Here is a 19,579-nt window from a genome sequence, read left to right as displayed (position 1 = left end):
CACCACCATCATGTCAGTGTCACTGCCGCTCCGTGCCGCTCCTAATTTATTACACTTCAATGTTTTGAATGGATCTTTTTAATTGCTTTGTAGATTTTATTGTTCTGTGTTATACAAGTATTGATAATATGTAATACTCTCAGAGAAGTGCATTGTTCTGTCATTAACTGCAAAATGAGCCACAGTCCCAACTAACCAAATCATAATAAATCAGACATGAACACCTAGTTGAAATGTACAGGACGGGATGGATGGATCTCAGAGGTGTGAAGGTGATGGATTGGTCAGCTGGATGGACTATATTTTCTGATCTGAGCCCTGTCATGGATTGGCGCCCTGTGCAGGGTATTCTTGCCTTGCACCCAGAGTTTCCCTAGAACCAGACCCACTGCAACCCTGACCAAAATAAAGTGAACAGATAAAAGCGAGTGGATAAACAAAGAAGAAAAATGTTTGACAGCAGCAGCAGATCTACAGATGTTCTGCTCTCCCTGAAGACAGATTACTCTCAGGCCTTCATGTATAAAAGGATGGATGCTGCACTCTGGCTTGTGCTTTGGATCTGGAGTTGGTGAAGAGGCTGAGTAATTCTTCTTCTTCTTTCGGCTTTTTCCCTTTTTCAGGGGTCGCCACAGCGAGTCATCCTCATGATCGCTCATTGATTTGGCACAATTTTTACGCCGGATGCCCTTCCTGACACAACCCTCCCTAATTTATCCGGGCTTGGGACCGGCACTTCAATGCACTAGTGCATCTAGCGGCTAGGTATCTATAGGACAATTCAGTGTTTCCAATTAACCTGGTGGCATGTTTTTGGACTGTGGGAGGAAACCGGAGTACCCGGAGGAAACCCACGCGGACACGGGGAGAACATGCAAACTCCGCACAGAAAGGACCCGGACCGCCCCACCTGGGGATTGAACCCAGGACCTTCTTGTTGTGAGGTGACAGTGCTACCCACTAAGCCACCGTGCCGCCCGAAGAGGCTGAGTAATTATTTTGTAGATTTCCTAAATGTGTGCACATTTGAGAAGCCAGCGGGGAGCGCATTAGGCATGCAAGGTGATCATAAACTAAATCTGGAACGCTGGTGTGCTTCAGAAATACTGCTCATAAACTGCTTTGTGCTTTAGAGTTCATGTTAGAGGGGAAGCATGAACACAGAGGTCTGAAAGAAAAAGCATTTCAACTTTCTATAGAGCAACATAAAAACATTTAAGCATGCAGAAATAAAATAACAACACCAGCATTTTCTCCTTCTTTTCACAGACACACACAGACACGGTGTGTGTTTACATTTACATTTACATTTTCGGCATTTAGCAGACGCACTTATCCAGAGCGACTTACAGAAGTGCTACCATAGCAAACATTTCATTACTCTAGTTATAGACAACAGTTCAGTAACACAAATCTGCTGAAACACTATTAGAACCGGTGTTTTTTATTATTGTTTTATTATTATTATCATGGGAGAGTCCTGACCATTGAAGAACAGCATGAAAGGGGGTTAACAAAAAAATGGACAATGTGTGTAAAAACAAGGAGGTGGTTTCAATGTTATGGCTGATATACTGTATATATACAGTGTATCACAAAAGTAAGTACACCCCTCACATTTCTGCAGATATTTAAGTATATCTTTTCATGGGACAACACTGACAAAATTACACTTTGACACAATGAAAAGTAGTCTGTGTGCAGCTTATATAACAGCATAAATTTATTCTTCCCTCAAAATAACTCAATATACAGCCATTAATGTCTAAACCACCGGCAACAAAAGTGAGTACACCCCTAAGAGACTACACCCCTAAATGTCCAAATTGAGCACTGCTTGTCATTTTCCCTCCAAAATGTCATGTGATTTGTTAGTGTTACTAGGTCTCAGGTGTGCATAGGGAGCAGGTGTGTTCAATTTAGTAGTACAGCTCTCACACTCTCTCATACTGGTCCAACATGGCACCTCATGGCAAAGAACTCTCTGAGGATCTTAAAAGACGAATTGTTGCGCTACATGAAGATGGCCATGGCTACAAGAAGATTGCCAACACCCTGAAACTGAGCTGCAGCACAGTGGCCAAGATCATCCAGCGTTTTAAAAGAGCAGGGTCCACTCAGAACAGACCTCGCATTGGTCGTCCAAAGAAGCTGAGTGCACGTGCTCAGCGTCACATCCAACTGCTGTCTTTGAAAGATAGGCGCAGGAGTGCTGTCAGCATTGCTGCAGAGATTGAAAAGGTGGGGGGTCAGCCTGTCAGTGCTCAGACCATACGCCGCACACTACATCAAATTGGTCTGCATGGCTGTCACCCCAGAAGGAAGCCTCTTCTGAAGTCTCTACACAAGAAAGCCCGCAAACAGTTTGCTGAAGACATGTCAACAAAGGACATGGATTACTGGAACCATGTCCTATGGTCTGATGAGACCAAGATTAATTTGTTTGGTTCAGATGGTCTCAAGCATGTGTGGCGGCAATCAGGTGAGGAGTACAAAGATAAGTGTGTCATGCCTACAGTCAAGCATGGTGGTGGGAATGCCATGGTCTGGGGCTGCATGAGTGCAGCAGGTGTTGGGGAGTTACATTTCATTGAGGGACACATGAACTCCAATATGTACTGTGAAATACTGAAGCAGAGCATGATCCCCTCCCTCCGGAAACTGAGTTGCAGGGCAGTGTTACAGCATGATAATGACCCCAAACACACCTCTAAGACGACCACTGCTTTATTGAAGAGGCTGAGGGTAAAGGTGATGGACTGGCCAAGCATGTCTCCAGACCTAAACCCAATAGAACATCTTTGGGGCATCCTCAAGCGGAAGGTGGAGGAGCGCAAAGTCTCGAATATCCGCCAGCTCCGTGATGTCGTCATGGAGGAGTGGAAAAGCATTCCAGTGGCAACCTGTGAAGCTCTGGTAAACTCCATGCCCAGGAGAGTTAAGGCAGTTCTGGGAAATAATGGTGGCCACACAAAATATTGACACTTCAAGAACTTTCACTAAGGGGTGTACTCACTTTTGTTGCCGGTGGTTTAGACATTAATGGCTGTATATTGAGTTATTTTGAGGGAAGAATACATTTACACTCTTATATAAGCTGCACACAGACTACTTTTCATTGTGTCAAAGTGTCATTTTGTCAGTGTTGTCCCATGAAAAGATATACTTAAATATCTGCAGAAATGTGAGGGGTGTACTCACTTTTGTGATACACTGTATAACTAGATTTAAGATAATTGCTAGACCATGTAAGCGTTTTTCCCATTTTATTTATAAACCACTCATTTATAAATATATATTTTTATCATTATTGTTGTTGCTTGTGCTTGGTAATGTAGAGGTAAATCATGCAGCAGTGTTATCATGTCAGGTGTCTACATGCAGACCTGATAGGCTGTGTCTGGGTGGTCAAGTCCTGTCTAGGGTGTGTTACAGCATTGTGTCCAGTGATTCCAGGAAAACCAAACCCTCCATGACCCGGACCATGATAATGTGGTGATAAAGCATGAAAATGATGGATGATTGCTGTTGTTGCATTTTCCCCTTTTCCTCCCAATCTAGTTGTCTATAAATGCCTGGTTTTAACTTTCTCCATTACTCCACACCCATGTCCTGACCGAGGACAGCCTTAGACCATCACGTGACTAACCAATCGAGTCCTGAGTCACTTTCTCTGTATGTTTGATACCCAAACATGAAATGGTTGCCTGCTTCAGTTTTTCTGCTTAGACTAAAAGATATAGATATTTGGAAAAGACAAGAAATTTCGATTGAGGTAATTAAAGCTTAATTAAACTTTACCCAAGATTTCAGCTGTACATTTACCAATACATATTGTGGCGTTGGTGATGAAAATGGAAGCATTTGGCTGTTTTACTCGTAGGAGGGTAGCTATTGATTAAGAATTGCCTTTGAATGAAGCAAGACCAATGGCCAGATCTGACGTGGGCAGACCACTCCCACTACTGGTTATACATGCACTGCACGGGCGCACACCACCAAATACAAAACACATCCTGTAAACGGTAACTTATACACTTACTCACTCACTGTCTTAACCGCTTAGCCAATAAGGGTCGCGGAGGGGTGCTGGAGCCTATCCCAGCTTTTCATTGGGCGCAAGGCACACAGTAATACCCTGGATACCCTGCACAAATACATACACACATACACACATACACTGAATTGCCCCTATAGGGCAATTCAGTGTCTCCAATTAACCTGACTGCATGTCTTTGGACTGTGGGAGGAAACCTGAGCTCCCGGAGGAAACCCAAGCAGACACAGGGAGAACATGCAAACTATGCACAGAAAGGACCCGGACCGCCCCGCCTGGGGATCGAACACAGGACCACTTAGCCACCTTAACTTATACGCTTAACATAAAAACCAACATTTAATGTGCTATGCTGTTTGGTATTTTGAAGATAACTATTTACATACAACCAAACACACTTTTTATCCCCCAAAAACGCCTTGATGGGATCTGCTCTGTTCTGGCTGATGAGGTACGCAGGGGAACCCCCCTATGCTTTACTATAATGGTGGACCAGCCAGTCGCCACAATGTGTAAATGTTATAACAATGTTAACATTATACTGCATACTGTGTGCCTACAAGCCAACCATCACTAACCTGAAAATTCTACATTTTTAATCCCTGTGGCTTTAAGTGCACAGTTTCAGATGGTATAAAAAAACTCCAATCATTTTTGGCATATTGTCAAACAATACATCAATCTACTGCAATCAGCCATAAAAGTATGTTCACTCTTGGTGTAGAATTTGCCTTGTCAAAATAAAACGTTACTTACAAAGTGCTTTTCCTACGCCGAGTTAAAAGACTGCAATAAAACGCTTCCTATTGCTGCAAACAGGTTTTTGTTTGGCTCTTTCCTTCCTCTGGGAGCTCCCAGTCTGAGAAACGCCCATCAATCAGATGCTGCTTTCAGAAGCAGTCCTGCTCTTTCAGTCAGTCATTACACTGTACACGTTTACTTCAGACGAGTTAAAACCAATCATTACATTCAGCTTCAGCATTAAAGAAAAGCACTAAAACAGTCAGACGTCTACAAACAGTGAGCAGCACTGGAATTCAACACTCGCCGAAACCAAATCACCAAAGCGGTGGCATTTATGAAGCACAAAAGAACAGACAAAAGGGTTATAAACAATAGAACAATGTACACAAATGAGAGGTGGATACAAGCATGAAAAGATGACCTGAGCTGAGGACAAAAGGAAAGCCCAACCCTTCTACACATCACACACATAGATGTTTATGCAGCTGGCGGCTAATAAACCGTGTCTTTCAATAAGATACTATGAGAACTGTTTAAAAATCTATAGACGAGTACTATTTCCCTCTAAACACACATTTAAACCCACATAATTTTGTTGCCCCCCTCCCCAATTTTCCTCCCAATTTAGTCCTATCCAATTGCCGATTGTATTTTTTCCTCTCTACTGATGCTGATCTCCACTCCTGACTGAGGAGAGACTAACACACGCCCCCTCCAACACGTGTGCAGTAGCCGATTGCATCTTTTCACCTGCACAAGGTGAGTTAATATGCAGATCAGCTTTGTGTACGGAGAGTCACACCCTGATCAGCATTATCCCTCAACTCTGTGCAGGCACCATCAGCCAGCCAGCAGAAGTCGTAATTGCATCAGTTATGAGGTCCCGTCCGGCTCCTATCATCATGTTTTACACTCTTTTGGTTACATTCATGACAGAACAGGTAGTGACTGGTTACACAAGATTCATCAGTTCACAAGTCTTGGACAATTTTGTATCTCCAGTTCACCTCACTTGCACGTCTTTGGACTGTGGGAGAAAACCGGAGCTCCCGGAGTAAACTCACATGGACACAGGGAGAACATGCAAACTCCACACAGAAAGGACCCGGACCCATTCTGTATGAACAACAGCCAATTGTTGTTCATGTAGGCGCCCAGCCCAGTCGGATGGCAGAACCGACGAGTTTGAAATAGGGTGTTTTACCGCTGTGCCACCTGAGCAGCAGAAATTTGTTTATTAAAACAACGAGTTGTGAAGCCTCAGCCCATTGGTTTAAATGGCCTGAGGCTAAATGTGTTAGCTTAGTAAGAGAAAATGCAATGGCGTAATCGCTGTAATCGTCTAAGTAGTGCGTCTAAATAATCTGACTTATGAGTTGATGACCTACAGTATTAAAATCCTCTCTGCTGATGCAGCTACCTAGGTAGGCAGCAGACAGCAAGGCAGCTCACTAGGCTGGGTGCATTCGGGAATTACAGACAGATTGACAGAAAGAAAAGACAGAAAGAAATAAAGAACATGTGTGCAGTAGCCAACTGCATCTTTTCACCTGCACGAGGTGAGTTCATATGCAGATCAGCTTTGTGTACGGAGAGTCACACCCTGAATCCTCTTTACTGAGGCAGCTACCTAGGTAGGCAGTAGACAGCAAGGCAGCTCACTAGGTTTTCAGACAGACCCAATGCTTTGAATGGTCATACAGCTGACTTCTACTGTGTGGTTATACCAAAGTGCCAAAACTATTTTAACAACATAGACCAGACAGCAGTCCATATTTTTTAATGACCAGTGTGTCAAAGGGGTAATGAGCAAAGATCTGGAGCAAAAGGTCTGGAAGTCCAACCAGATTTCAACTGGCTTGTGTCTTATCTCCTAAAATACAGTTATAGATGGCTCACAATACTACTCAAATATGCTACGTACTTGCTGGGTGCATTAGGAAATTACTGGTGTGCCAGTATTGACAGGATGATAAATTACATTTACTGTCAGAAACCTCAGGTCAGAAACAAAATTTCAGTTTGATAATGGCTCAGTCAAAGTCCTGACCAATATAGATGCTGTAGGTGTTAATAATAATAAACAGAAATATCACTAGGCACAAGCAACTACGCTCACAGACAGCAGTTTTAAGGACGACATGAGGCAGACTTTATTGGGCACAAAATCCTGTCTCCATCGACTGTGGCTTTTAAACCCACAGGGACAAAAACATCCACAAAAAAAAATTAGTCATTTCTAAAGAACAAACGTCAAAGAGTTCCTGTGATGGAGGCCTGCATTGATCTGAGAGAGAAAGTCTTTCTGCTGACTGGCTCTCAGACGTTTCAAATGTGGCCAAGCCAAACAGCCAAACAGCACACTCTAATAAAGAGTATAGATCCAAGAACATTTATTCATGTTATGACACTGGACTCAAAGAAAACTACTGCTTTTACTATAATGGGCTCTGAACTGACACACAGAGAGAGAGAGAGAGAGAGAGGGAGAGGGAGACTTTTTTGACTTTTAACAATCCTTTATTATGTCTCAGTCAGTTTTGCATTTTATTAACTTTCATAATAGTTCAATACAAAAAATAAAAAAATGAGAATAAAAGCAAGTAGGCCAGTCACTGTAGTCCTTTAAAATAAAGTCATACTTCTCATATAAGCTCAGGTGCGAAAAAGAGTTCACCTTCCTCCACCGAGCACACCACATCTCCATCACACCACACCATCCGGAAAGAGTCCAGGTCATGCATACTTTTGTAAAAAATAAAATCTATCTTCACCCTCGCTTTGACCAGTTTGGAGAAGATTACAGTAACCTCTTGGTTTGTATTGTGTGTTATTTTATTCCTTCTGCTTATGTAAATCGCCATTTTTGCTTGGCCAAGAATAAAATTGACCAGCTGACACTTAAACCTTTGGCTTCTGACATATTTAAACCCAAGGATAAAAACCTGAGGTGTAAAAGGAACATTACAATTTGTAAAAACATTCTGTAAAAGGTCAAAAAGAGGGCGTAATCTAAAACAGTGCATAAAAGCATGAAACACTGTCTCTCTTTGAAAACAGAATGGACACTCGTGTGAAACCTCAGGATTTAAAACGGAAATAAAAGAATTCACAGAGACAATGCCATGAAGGATTCGCCACTGCAGATCAGCAACCTTTTTGGTTAACGGTGGTTTGTATAAGGCCCTCCACTCTGGCTTAGTGTCAACCATCCCTAGCTCCCTCCGCCAAGGAGTGTCCACCCTCCTGTCCAGCTTCTTCTTATTGAGGACCTTAACACAGGCCTTGTACAATATCTTACCGCTAGCTGAGCTCACCTCCATTTCAGATTCTCCATTACATTCCAGCAGCACGCCCTCACAGTCTGCCATGACCGGGGAGATGGTACAATTAGGAAAAGGGTCACCCTCAACAGGCTCAATAGCTCCTGCAGCATGGTCCTTCAGGAGCAACAGCTCCTCAAGTGTGAGTGCAGATCTCCACCTGTGCAGGAACTGGAGCACTACGCGAATGGACCTCATTCCCAGACGTGCTGCCAGGTTCTGAGCATTACTGAGCTCAGGACCAACAAGTCCAACCAGCTGCCGAAGCTTTGTGATTCCCACTGATATCATAGCCCTGGACAACGCGTTAGAGTCTGGACCAGTGATATCTAAGCGAGCGCCAAGGACTAAAGGTTCCTCTAGAACCCAGTAAAGAGAGGAGCAGCTCTCTCTGTGCACAGTAAAAAGGTTCCATATTTTAAAAAGACCCCTATAAAACACTGGCAGTCCAGCAGTGTCCAGTTTCCTAATATCCACTAAAAACAAGGCTCTGTCCAGTCCTAGTCCCCCCACTGTTTGCAACATTCTATTTACCACTGTCCTCCATACAGTGTCCTCAGGGCCAGTAAGGAACCTCTGAATGAACTGTAGCCGAAAGGCCGCAGTTCTGCTAGCCAGGTGGACTAGGCCTTGCCCACCCTCCTCTTTGGGCAGATACAGAACTGCTTGTGGAACCCAGTGTAGTTGATCCCAGAAAAAATTCACCAGAATTGCTTGGATGTTTGCAAGCAGATTCGGTGGGGGGTCAGCACATGCCAGTTTATGCCATAATGAAGAGGCAGCCAGGTTATTTACAACTAGAGCTCGACCCCTGTAGGACATTTTGGGAACCAACCATTTCCATTTCAGTAACCTGCCTTTCACCTTTTCTAAAACACCCTGCCAGTTCTTCATCATAAAATCATTATCCCCCAGATACACTCCCAGATACTTAAAACCTCCTAGTTTCCACACTAACCCATCCGGAAGTTTGGGTTCCTCACCAGCCCACTCCCCAACTAAAATTGCCTCGCATTTGATCCAGTTAACTTTGGCCGATGATAAAATGTTAAAATCCTTTAAAACTTTAATTAAACCATCAACATCTGCCTGTGAGTTGACCATGACTACCAGATCGTCAGCATAAGCTGACATACAGAAAGTATTGCTGCAGTTAGGGATTCTTAACCCAGTAATCACGTCTCTGAGTTTACATAACAGCGGCTCTATTGCAATGGAGTAAAGAAAACCAGACAAAGAACATCCCTGCCTAATGCCCCTAGACACCTTAAATGGGGCACACAAACCACCGTTAACCTTCAGCACACTCTCAATGTCATTGTACAACACCCTGATCATAGCCATAAAACCAGAGTTGAACCCAAAGTTTTCCATAACTTTCCACAGGTATCTATGTTCAACTCGGTCAAAGGCTTTTTCCTGATCCAAAAATAACAGACCAGTCTTCAGTCCCAATAGCTTGGCGACGTCCAAAATACCCCGAATTAGATGAATATTGTCAAATATTGACCTGCCAGGCACACAGTACGTCTGGTCAATATGAATGATCTGCTCCATCACCTCTTTCATTCTTGCAGCTAATGCTTTTGAGAGCATTTTGCAGTCAGTGCACAACAGGGACACAGGACGCCAGTTCTTCAGTTCAGTGAGGTCTCCCTTCTTAGGAAGAAGAGTGAGGACAGCTCGTCGGCAGCTCAAAGGAAGCTTCCCTTCAGTCACGCTACTTCTGAGCATATCCAGTACATCCTCCCCCAAAACTGACCAGAACGACTTATAAAACTCAACAGGCAAACCATCAATGCCAGGAGCCCTTCCGTTGTCCATGCCCTGGAGAGCCGTGTGCAGTTCCTCCAGCGTAAGTTCCCTGTCCAACAGGGTTGCAACCTGTTGAGTCATTTTCGGCAAGTGATGGATAAAACTTTCCTCCACCTGTTGTGCATCTGCTTGCTCACTACAATACAGTTTAGAGAAAAAACTGACTGTCTGCTTACGAACTTCAGCAGGCTCCGAGAGGAGATCCCCCGAGTCTGTTCGCACAGCATGCATAAACCTTTTCTGTCCATTCTTCTGCTCAAGACCAAAAAAGAACTTAGACGGAGCATCCATTTCAGTCACATCCCTAAAGCGTGAGCGGACCAGCGCCCCCTGCACTGTAGCACCCAGCAGGTCAGCTAGTGTGGCTTTTTTTCTTTTAATAGCTTCAATATGCTCTCCAACTCCTGTGGAGGCTTCTAAACTCTGCATCTCCACTATTTCGGCCTCCAGAGCTGTAAGTGATCTGGTGACATCCCTAGTGACATTGAGAGTGTACTGTTGGCAAAATACCTTAATCTGTATTTTAGCAATGTCCCACCACTGTTGTATAGAATTAAAAAAAGATTTCTGCATTTTAAAAGTATTCCAAAAAAAGGTAAAAGATTCTCTAAAATTAGCATCATCTAAAAGTGCGGTATTAAAATGCCAATAGGCACTCCGAGGCTTCACACGAGATTTTCTTACATTGCACTGAACCATAAAATGATCTGTAAAACCAACAGGGGTAATGCAACAACGTGTAAAAACATTCAGATGATGCTTAAAGACATAAAAACGATCCAGCCTGGCCAAAGAGAGCATGTTATCTTTCACATGAGTCCAAGTGTACTGCCTCTGTGTTTTATGAAAAGTCCTCCAGACATCACACAGTTCATGAGTCTCCACTATCTCGCACAGACGTTTGCGAGAAGCCACATGTGGTTCCACATGGTTTCTGTCCATATTGTCAGCAGTACAGTTAAAATCCCCACCCACAATTAAAAACTCATTTGAGTTACATTGTACGAGCACCTCATTTAAATTATCTAAAAAAACCATCCTCTCCACACCCACAGTCGGTGCATAAACACAAATAAAAACAAACACATCATTCTCAAAAAACGCTCTCACCTTTAAAAGCCTTCCACTGACTATTTCCTCCACCTCATAGGAGTGAGGAATAAAACCCGGTGAGAACAGAATAGCAACACCAGAACTCAGACTGTTCTTATGGCTCATAATAATGAGTCCATCGTACTCTTTTATCCAATCTACCCCATTTCCAGCATCACTGTGTGTTTCCTGGAGAAACGTCACATCCAGCTGTTTTTGTTTAAGTAATTCAAATAGTTTAGCTCTCTTTTCACTGTCCCTCGCACCATTCACATTTAAAGTGGCAATCTTAAAACCATCCATTAAATGATAGTTAAAAGAAAAACAAGCCCCCAACGAGACCACGATTAGTAAAAACAAACTAAACCACAACACTGCCATCATCATCATTACATTCTTTTTTCAGTTTGGTCAGTAATTTGTTTAACCGGTACAGCTCTACTTCAGTAAAAGCCCCTTCTCTTCTGAAATATTTTACATCATGAATAAACTGGAGACTATCTGGAAAAAACTTTGTCAGCTGGACATTCCTGTGCCCTTTAGTACGCTGTAAGAACACTCGGATGTCCCCAGCTGAGTATACCGGGGGGGGAGGGGTCTTCCTGTGAACCTACTGACCAACCTGAATCAGAGTGACCATCATCACTATCAGAGGCATCATTGTCTACAGCCAGCACATTCTTTTTTATCTTACTTACAGTACTTTGGGCTCTCTTCTTCCTTTTGGCAGGGGTTTTAAACACAGGGTCCAAATCCATGTCAGCCCCCTCCTCCTGCTCTAGTGTTCCCACAGGTGTTAAGTCAAGGTTACCACCCTGTACCTCTTGGCTGTGATTATCTTGCTTGGGTAGTACCAGCGCTGCATCAGTCTGTGCATCCTCCATGGGTATCTCAGCCTGTAAGATTGTCACCTCCACCACAGCACTGGGTTCCTCCTGGTTTAGGTCCACTGTAGGTTGTCTTCCTCCATCAGATCTAGCCTCCATCAGCTCACCTCGTTCCAGGTCTGCTTCCACGACCGGGGCCGGTGTCCTGGTAGCCGGCACACCCTCTGGATCCGCCTCGGCTGCAGGGGTGCCAGTTTTAGCGGTTGGGGGCGCGTCAGGTTCCAGTCTTCCGGCTCCGTCACTCACGTTGGCCTCTGACCTTTTCTCAGGACAGGCACGGACGAGGTGACCAGTCTGCCCGCACCCAAAACACTTCATTTCAGCATCCGATGATGCGAAGATCATGTATTCAAACCCCTCCACCCTGAGCTTCAAAGCCAGGTCCAGGTGCTCAGCTCCGTCCCTCAGCACCATGTACACCAGCCTCCGAAAAGATACCAGGTGTTTCACTAGGGGGGACTTACACCCCAGGGGGATCTTCCTAATAGATGATACCAGTTTACCAAATCGGGAGAGTTCTTGAATTAATTGTTCATCAGTAATAAACGGGGGGACATTGGACACGATTATCTTTTTTGCTGGGGTAGCAAGGGGGTACACAGGTGTAAACTGGTCGTGTAATACGATCCCAGTTTGTATCAGTTCATGAGCTCTTTCCACAGTGTTTAGGAAGAGTACAATGGCATTGTTCATACGTGATGCTGAAACAATGTTGCTATGTCCGATGACATTCCCGGCAGCCAAACAGCAGTCTTCCACGTTGCTCCTGCTCGCCACCTTCACTCCATGTCGGCGTGTCAAACTTTCAAACACGCCGCTGTTTGAAGCCGCCATTATATCGGCAGCTCCTCTCCTCCAGGGTCGGAGAGACCCGCAGCGCCGCCGCGCCGCGCTCACACCCGGGGAATAAAATAAATAAATCCGTAGATGTTAAAACGGAACAAAACAAAATAGCGCAACCACAAAACTTTTGGCAAAACGCCAAAAAGTCGCTCCCACGCTCACGCGTTCCTCCGCTCGCTTCAGTCGCTCACGCACTCACTTCCGCTCACAGAGAGAGAGAGAGAGAGAGAGAGAGAGAGAGAGAGAGAGAGAGAAAATGAAAAAAGAAAGAAAGAAAGAAAGAAAGAAAGAAAGAAAGAAAGAAAGAAAGAAAGAAAGAAAGAAAGAAAGAAAGAAAGAAAGGAAAGACAAGAAAGAAAGAAAAAGAGAGGAGGCAAGAAAAGACGACAAAGAAAGAAAGAAAGAAAGAAAGAAAGAAAGAAAGAAAGAAAGAAAGAAAGAAAGAAAGAAAGAAAGGAAAGATAAAATAAGAAAGAAAAAAGAAAGAAAGGAGGAAAGACAAAACAAGAAAGAAAAATAAAGAAAGAAGGAAAGACAAAACAAGAAAGAAAAAGAAAGAAAGAAAAAAGGAAAGACAAGACAAGAAAGAAAGAAAAAGAAGACAAGACAAAGAAAAATAATAAAGAAAAAAGAAAGAAAGGAGGAAAGACAAAACAAGAAAGAAAAATAAAGAAAGAAGGAAAGACAAAACAAGAAAGAAAAAGAAATAAAGAAAGAAGGAAAGAAAGACAAAACAAGAAAGAAAGAAAAAGAAGACAAGACAAAGAAAAATTATAAAGAAAAAAGAAAGAAAGAAGGAAAGACAAGACAAAAAAGAAAAATAAAGAAAGAAGGAAAGACAAAACAAGATATGAAAAAAGAGAGAGAGAGAATGAAAAAAAAAGAAAGAAAGAAAGAATACAAGACAAGAAAGAAAAAGAAGGAAAGGAAAGACGAGGCAAGAAAGAAAGAAAGAAGGAAAGAAAGAAAGAAAGAAAGAAAGAAAGAAAGAAAGAAAGAAAGAAAGAAAGAAAGAAAGAAAATACAAAACAAGAAAGAAAAAGAAAGAAAAAAGGAAAGACAAAACAAGAAAGAAAAAAGAAAGAAGGAAAAAGAAGACAAGACAAAGAAAAATAAAGAAAGAAGGAAAGACAAAACAAGACATGAAAAAAAGAAAGGAAGAAAATGAATCCAGCTCAAGCAGCACTTCTGATTTAAGTCTATAATCTACCCTTAATACAGACAATTAAAAAGCCACCTTAATTGTTTTATAGTAAGGCTTTATAGTAAGCAATATTTGGCAAGATTTTCATGTCACAGACTAAAATCTGTCTGAATTATTTGGACATGAGTCAAGATTCGAGATCCTAGAACATATAATGTGATATGCTTACGTCATGCAACAATGCTGTCATTATTTTTGGATGATTGGTTGCACAGAGGGGGTCAGCTTTCTCCAATGCCTGTAGCAGACTAGCCCCTGATAATGCCATTTTTTAGTGTCTAGGCTTTACTTTCATATGTGGCTACTGGTCAGACCAAAGATTTTATCAGTCATAGCTTGGTGATGGTGCTCAGCATTGTTAGGTTAGTTTTAGCTAAATTTTTAAGGTACTGGACTAATGACCAGAGAGTTGCTACTGTTGGGCACCTGAGCAAGGCCCCTAACTTGTCCTTGCTTGCACTGTTTTAGGTCACAACTTACCAACTTAATGCCATCTGCAAAAAATGTTTTTGGATGAGCTCATAGCCACTGAGGCACCACTGCTTTCACATCAACATCACATGAAAATGTTCTTTCCCTTAAAGCTTCTTTGGGAGTCCAAAAAGGTGGAACTAAATCCGGACTATACATGTCTCTCAGTCTCTCAGACTCGACCGATTACTACTCCTCTCACCCTCACCGCTTATAACCAGAATATAAAAGTGCGGACACTTTTTGAAGATCCCTTGTAGCTATATGACCATATAGTTTATGTCCATTACAAATGTATGTAAACGTTTCACTTTAGCTGTATGTCTAACGACCACAACACTATGCTGCTTCCCAGCCCCTGATGTCAGCAGTTCTTACTTCTAGCCAGCATTATTCAGTAGTAGAACGAGGGCCACCGTTCTCCCTGTTATACTGACAAGTACTCGCCGGCCACTCAAGCTACCGATCCAATTTAAAATAGAAGAACCCTGTTTTTCTCCTCACACTTTTCTCTCTCCTGATTAAAGCAAACTTTCAGAAGGTGTGTTTCTTTCATCCTTCACTTCTGGAAATGTGGAAATAGAACACTTCATCACTTCATGGTGTGTAGGGGTGAAAGTGAGGAGGATAGAAAGAGAAGTAAAAAGGAAGCGAGGGCATAAACACACCACTCGTCCTTCTATGCTGCCAATCAGAAGAGTGACAGAAGACTGAGTGTAAGTGAGAAGCAGAAGCTCCCTGGAGAAGAACCGAGGGCCGGTGTAGCCGGTGGGGTGACACTGAGACAGTGAGAGAGGGAGAAAGTGTGGAAGAGGGAGGAGATGGTTATGAAACAGATTGTGAGTGACATTATGAGAACAGCATCTCTCTCTCTTGGTGGTGTGGTGGATGAATGATGGTGTTTTAAAAGCTGTTTGGGCACGGAGACCTTCTCAGTGGCAGCCTGGCAAAAAAATAGGAAAAATAGCAATGCTGGTAGGATTATGCAGGAGACTATGGTAACTCAAACAACCTCTATGTACCACCATGGTGGGCAGAAAAAGCATCCCAGAATGTACAACACATCAAGCTGTAGCAGAAAAAATAACCACGCATTCCACTCATGGCAACCAAACAGTGGAATCTGAAGCTACAGTGGGCATAGGCTCACCAAAACTCTACAGGTGAAAATAAGAAAACATCACCTTGACTGATGAATTTTGGTTTATGTGCCACATAAAAGAGTTCAAGAGAGGCTTTATTGTCATTTCAACTATATACAAGTACATATTGAAACAAAACAGCGTTTATCCAGGACCAGGGTGCAATACAGAACACAAGTGCAAGACAATACAATATAAATAAATATAGAAATAAATACAAATAAAATAAATAATAAATATAAATAAATTAGTAAATAAATGAATAAATAAATAAGTAAATAAATAAGTAAATAAATGAATAAATAAATACATAAATAAATACATAAATAAATAGAGAGGTCACAATTTGGCATAACTAAAATAAATCCATGGACCAGACTATAAAATGTCAGTAGTGGTGGAATGTTTTCTTGATACCCTCAATATGAAACAAGCACTGTTTGAATGCCACAGCTTATCTGAGAATCATTGATGCCCTTGATTAAGACACAATTTACAATCTTAAATTGGCTACGATCAGCATATTAGTGCACAAAGTCCCTTCAAACGGGTTCTGTGAACATTACAATGAGTGACCAGGGCAGTGGTAGCTCATTGGTTAAGGTACTGGACTAGTAATCAGAGGATTGCTGGATCAAGCCCCATCATTACCACTTTTGGGTCTCTGACCAAGGCACTTAACACTGTTGTGTGGTTAAAAATATCTGCTGAATTTTGTAAATGTACTTCAACGGACCCCATCCGTCACAACACTTGAATCCAATAGAACAGTGGTTCTCAACCAGGGGGCTGAGCTCCCTTAGGCGGCCTTAGTAAGGCTGGGGGGGAGGGAGGTCTTTTGCATTTGGTTGAGAAGAGTAAAAAGAATCACACATGATGGGACGGGAAAATCAATAGGCTATTGGTATATGGGGTTTATTGTGATATAGATCAATTTTAAACTACCTATAGTCTATGGTGGGTCTTTGAGAATGGACACATATTTAATCTGCCCACCACAAAAGTGCAAATGTCAGCGAACAGCGACTTCAGAGATTCAGTTGTTGATGTGCATCACAATACCTTTTGTTATCCTTGCTGAAAGTGTAAGAATAATATCATAACCTGTGATGATACTGGGTCCCAGGGGGTCTAATTGAAAAAAAAAAGGTTTAGAGCCGCTGCAATAGATCACCGTTATGTCTTTTAACATGCAAGATTTACACCATAAATATATAACAAATGTATTTTGCAATCATCGAGATTGTCGAGAGAACGGGAGTCCTACCCAATATAAGTACAACTGGCCCTTATCATGGTTTAAATTATGGGGGGATTGGAGGGTCTAACTCTAAATACCTGGGCAAACCAAAAAGAGGTAAAAACAACAGTTTGAGGTGGTTGTTAAATAAACTGTAACTTCAGGCAAAGCTTAGAAAATATCTGATGTTAGCATTTAGCAATATGAAGTTGACACACAAGCAATAAAATGTATTAAACAAGCTGGATAGCTCATTCCATTAACATATCCACCTTCTCCGGCTTGCGCTACTGCAACCTTAATGAAGACCAGTAAAAAATGGTACAGTCCACTTTAGGGGTGTCTGTAATCTCATTAAAAACTCTATTTATTAAGAATTTCAAAAACATTATGTGAACATTACAATGAGTGACCAGGGCAGTGGTAGCTCATTGGTTAAGGTACTGGACTAGTAATTAGAAGTTTGCTGGAACAAGCCCCATCATTACCACTTTTGGGTCCCTGAGCAAGGAACTTAACACTCAGTTGTCATAATTGTAAGTTGTTTTGAATAAATGCTGTAAATGTACTTACATGTAGTCACAAGACCTTCCGATGCATTTTTTCCAGCATTATACCAACTTTTTAAAACCATCAGCAATAAATGTTTTTGGTTGAGCGCATAGCCACTGATGCACCGCTGCTTTCACATCATCATCACATGAAAATCTTCTTTCCCCTAAAGCTTCTTTAAGTGTCCAAAAAGGTGGAAATCAGATGGAGCTAAATCCAGACTATAAGCCCTCTCATTCTCTCAGACACGACCGATTACTACTCCTCCCACCCTCACCGTTTTCAACTAAAGCAATAAGCCACGAGAGGCCGTGCGTTACTGTGATTTTAGCACGCGGAATGACTTCTTTCTCGAGTGGCTTATTGCTTTTATAAAATGGCGGTCAACATAAAATACAATAAATACAACAATGTTTAATTCATAAATGTATTTATTGTGTATAAACTTACAATAAAGCATTCTTCCGCGACGCAAGGTAGTTCGATTAACAGTGTTGCTAGGCAACATGAGGGCGAACATAACATTAACTTTTTCTTTTCAGTGGCGTATTAATATGGAATGATGTGAGGTGGTCCTAGGTGTGCGTTTAACAGGGATTTTACAACGGCTTCGAACACGGCTCAGCCAATCAGATTTTAGGACCGGAACTATCCGTTTTATAATAAAATATAAAAGTGTGGAAACTTTTTGAAGATCCCTTGTGTATGGGAGATTCACACTCTGGTCCTTATCATGATTAACACCACGCAACAATTAAAAGACCATCTCTCCTCCTTCACTCTTCCTTATACTGTCCTGTCCCTTATTGATAAAGCCACAGCTGACACCGTTGTTGACGTACACTCCTCTCTGCTGTACACACCGGTGTGTCTCGGTTATGACAGAAAAGAGTGCAAGGCAAAAACAAGAAAACAAGAAACCAGTCGTCGGTCTCTGAACTAACTCCAGTGTTCCCTGTCTGCTTTGATGAGAGGAGTTTTCCTGACAAGAGGCGCCCTCGGGGATCCCGTCGTGTCAAACCCGGGCAGTACCAGCTCAGTGATAAATGTAAATCTAAACTCCAAATCTCACTGTATGTAAATGATGAAAGACAAGAATGCGCGCAGCCCGGAACAAGCCAACGTCTCACTGGGGATTTCTCAGGAACTCACAAAAAAAAGTTTCCTGAACTGTGCAGCGTAGGATGCTTAGCTTGCAAAATATTCTCAGTGAAAGAGCACGACTCTTCAAAGGAAATCTTTCCAGCTACTAAAGGAATGTTTGACATCCATCCATCATAGGTAGTAACAAACCACAAAAAAGTACAAATCCCAGCCTTGGACTTACCTCAAGTTGAGAGAAAGCTGCTGGTCTTTAGACTTTAGCAGGTCAGCTACGGAGAAGCTAGCACTGCCCAGGAAACTGCTCTGTGAAGACGAGAATAGAAACACAGGCTTAGGTACAAACACAGAACAAAAACTAGCTAAAATAACAAAAAATAAATAAATAATGTGGAAAAAAATATGAAATATGTAAATGCTACACTTTATCTGTATTCAGTTTAGGACAAGTGCACTCACACCAGTGGATCTGAAATGCTTTTCAGCCAGGACTGACTTCCAATGAAAACACATTCAAAAAAACCCCATAACATCTCAACATTGATTTCTTTTTAATTCACTTTTATATTTTACCACCACGTTATCCTGGTCAGGTATAGCAGCAATTGTGCCGGTATCTGCCCCGGAATGTGTTAATGCTAGCCAATATTCATATAGATTGGCTGCCAATATTTGCAGAAATAGTAGGTCTTGAAAATATAGATCTCTAAGCTCTTGGGATTCAGAAAATATGTGTGTAGTAAAGTACGATGTCTGCTTAAATAACACACAATTTTAATTAAGAAAATGTAAAACACAGATGACACATTTACATACAGTAGATTTACATTTACATTTTTGGCATTTAGCAGACGCTCTTACAGAGGGACTTACAGAAGAGCTTCCATAATATTACATTACCTTACTCAAGTTTAAGTAAACAACAGTCCAAGAATACAAATCTGCTGAAACCCTGTTAGAACCATTTTTTTTGGCAAGAAATGAATAAGAGCGTTAGTATGTTCATGTCAGCTTAAGTGTTTAGTAAAGAGGTGATGAAGGTATTTAATCTTTTTTTGAAGACATTGAGAGACTCAGACAGATGGGAAGTTCGTTCCACCACTTGGGT

At 42.0% G+C, this 19,579-nt stretch overlaps 1 protein-coding gene across 3 annotated transcripts in view; it reads right to left on the bottom strand.

Moving 5' to 3' along the window:
• inpp4b (inositol polyphosphate-4-phosphatase type II B) overlaps positions 1 to 19,579 on the bottom strand; it is a 422,536-nt gene that overhangs the window by 183,924 nt on the left and 219,033 nt on the right. For all 3 annotated transcript variants that reach the window (XM_062996233.1, XM_062996234.1, XM_062996232.1), the window contains one exon: positions 18,698 to 18,777. In XM_062996233.1, coding sequence (XP_062852303.1) covers positions 18,698 to 18,777 — 80 coding nt within the window. The remainder of the gene's footprint in view (positions 1 to 18,697; positions 18,778 to 19,579) is intronic.

The sequence above is a fragment of the Trichomycterus rosablanca genome, chromosome 5 (assembly GCF_030014385.1).
Source record: "Trichomycterus rosablanca isolate fTriRos1 chromosome 5, fTriRos1.hap1, whole genome shotgun sequence".
NCBI classification, from domain to species: Eukaryota; Metazoa; Chordata; class Actinopteri; order Siluriformes; family Trichomycteridae; genus Trichomycterus; species Trichomycterus rosablanca.
Note: the sequence above shows the minus strand (reverse complement) of the source record. Positions and strands in the feature narration are given on the sequence as shown.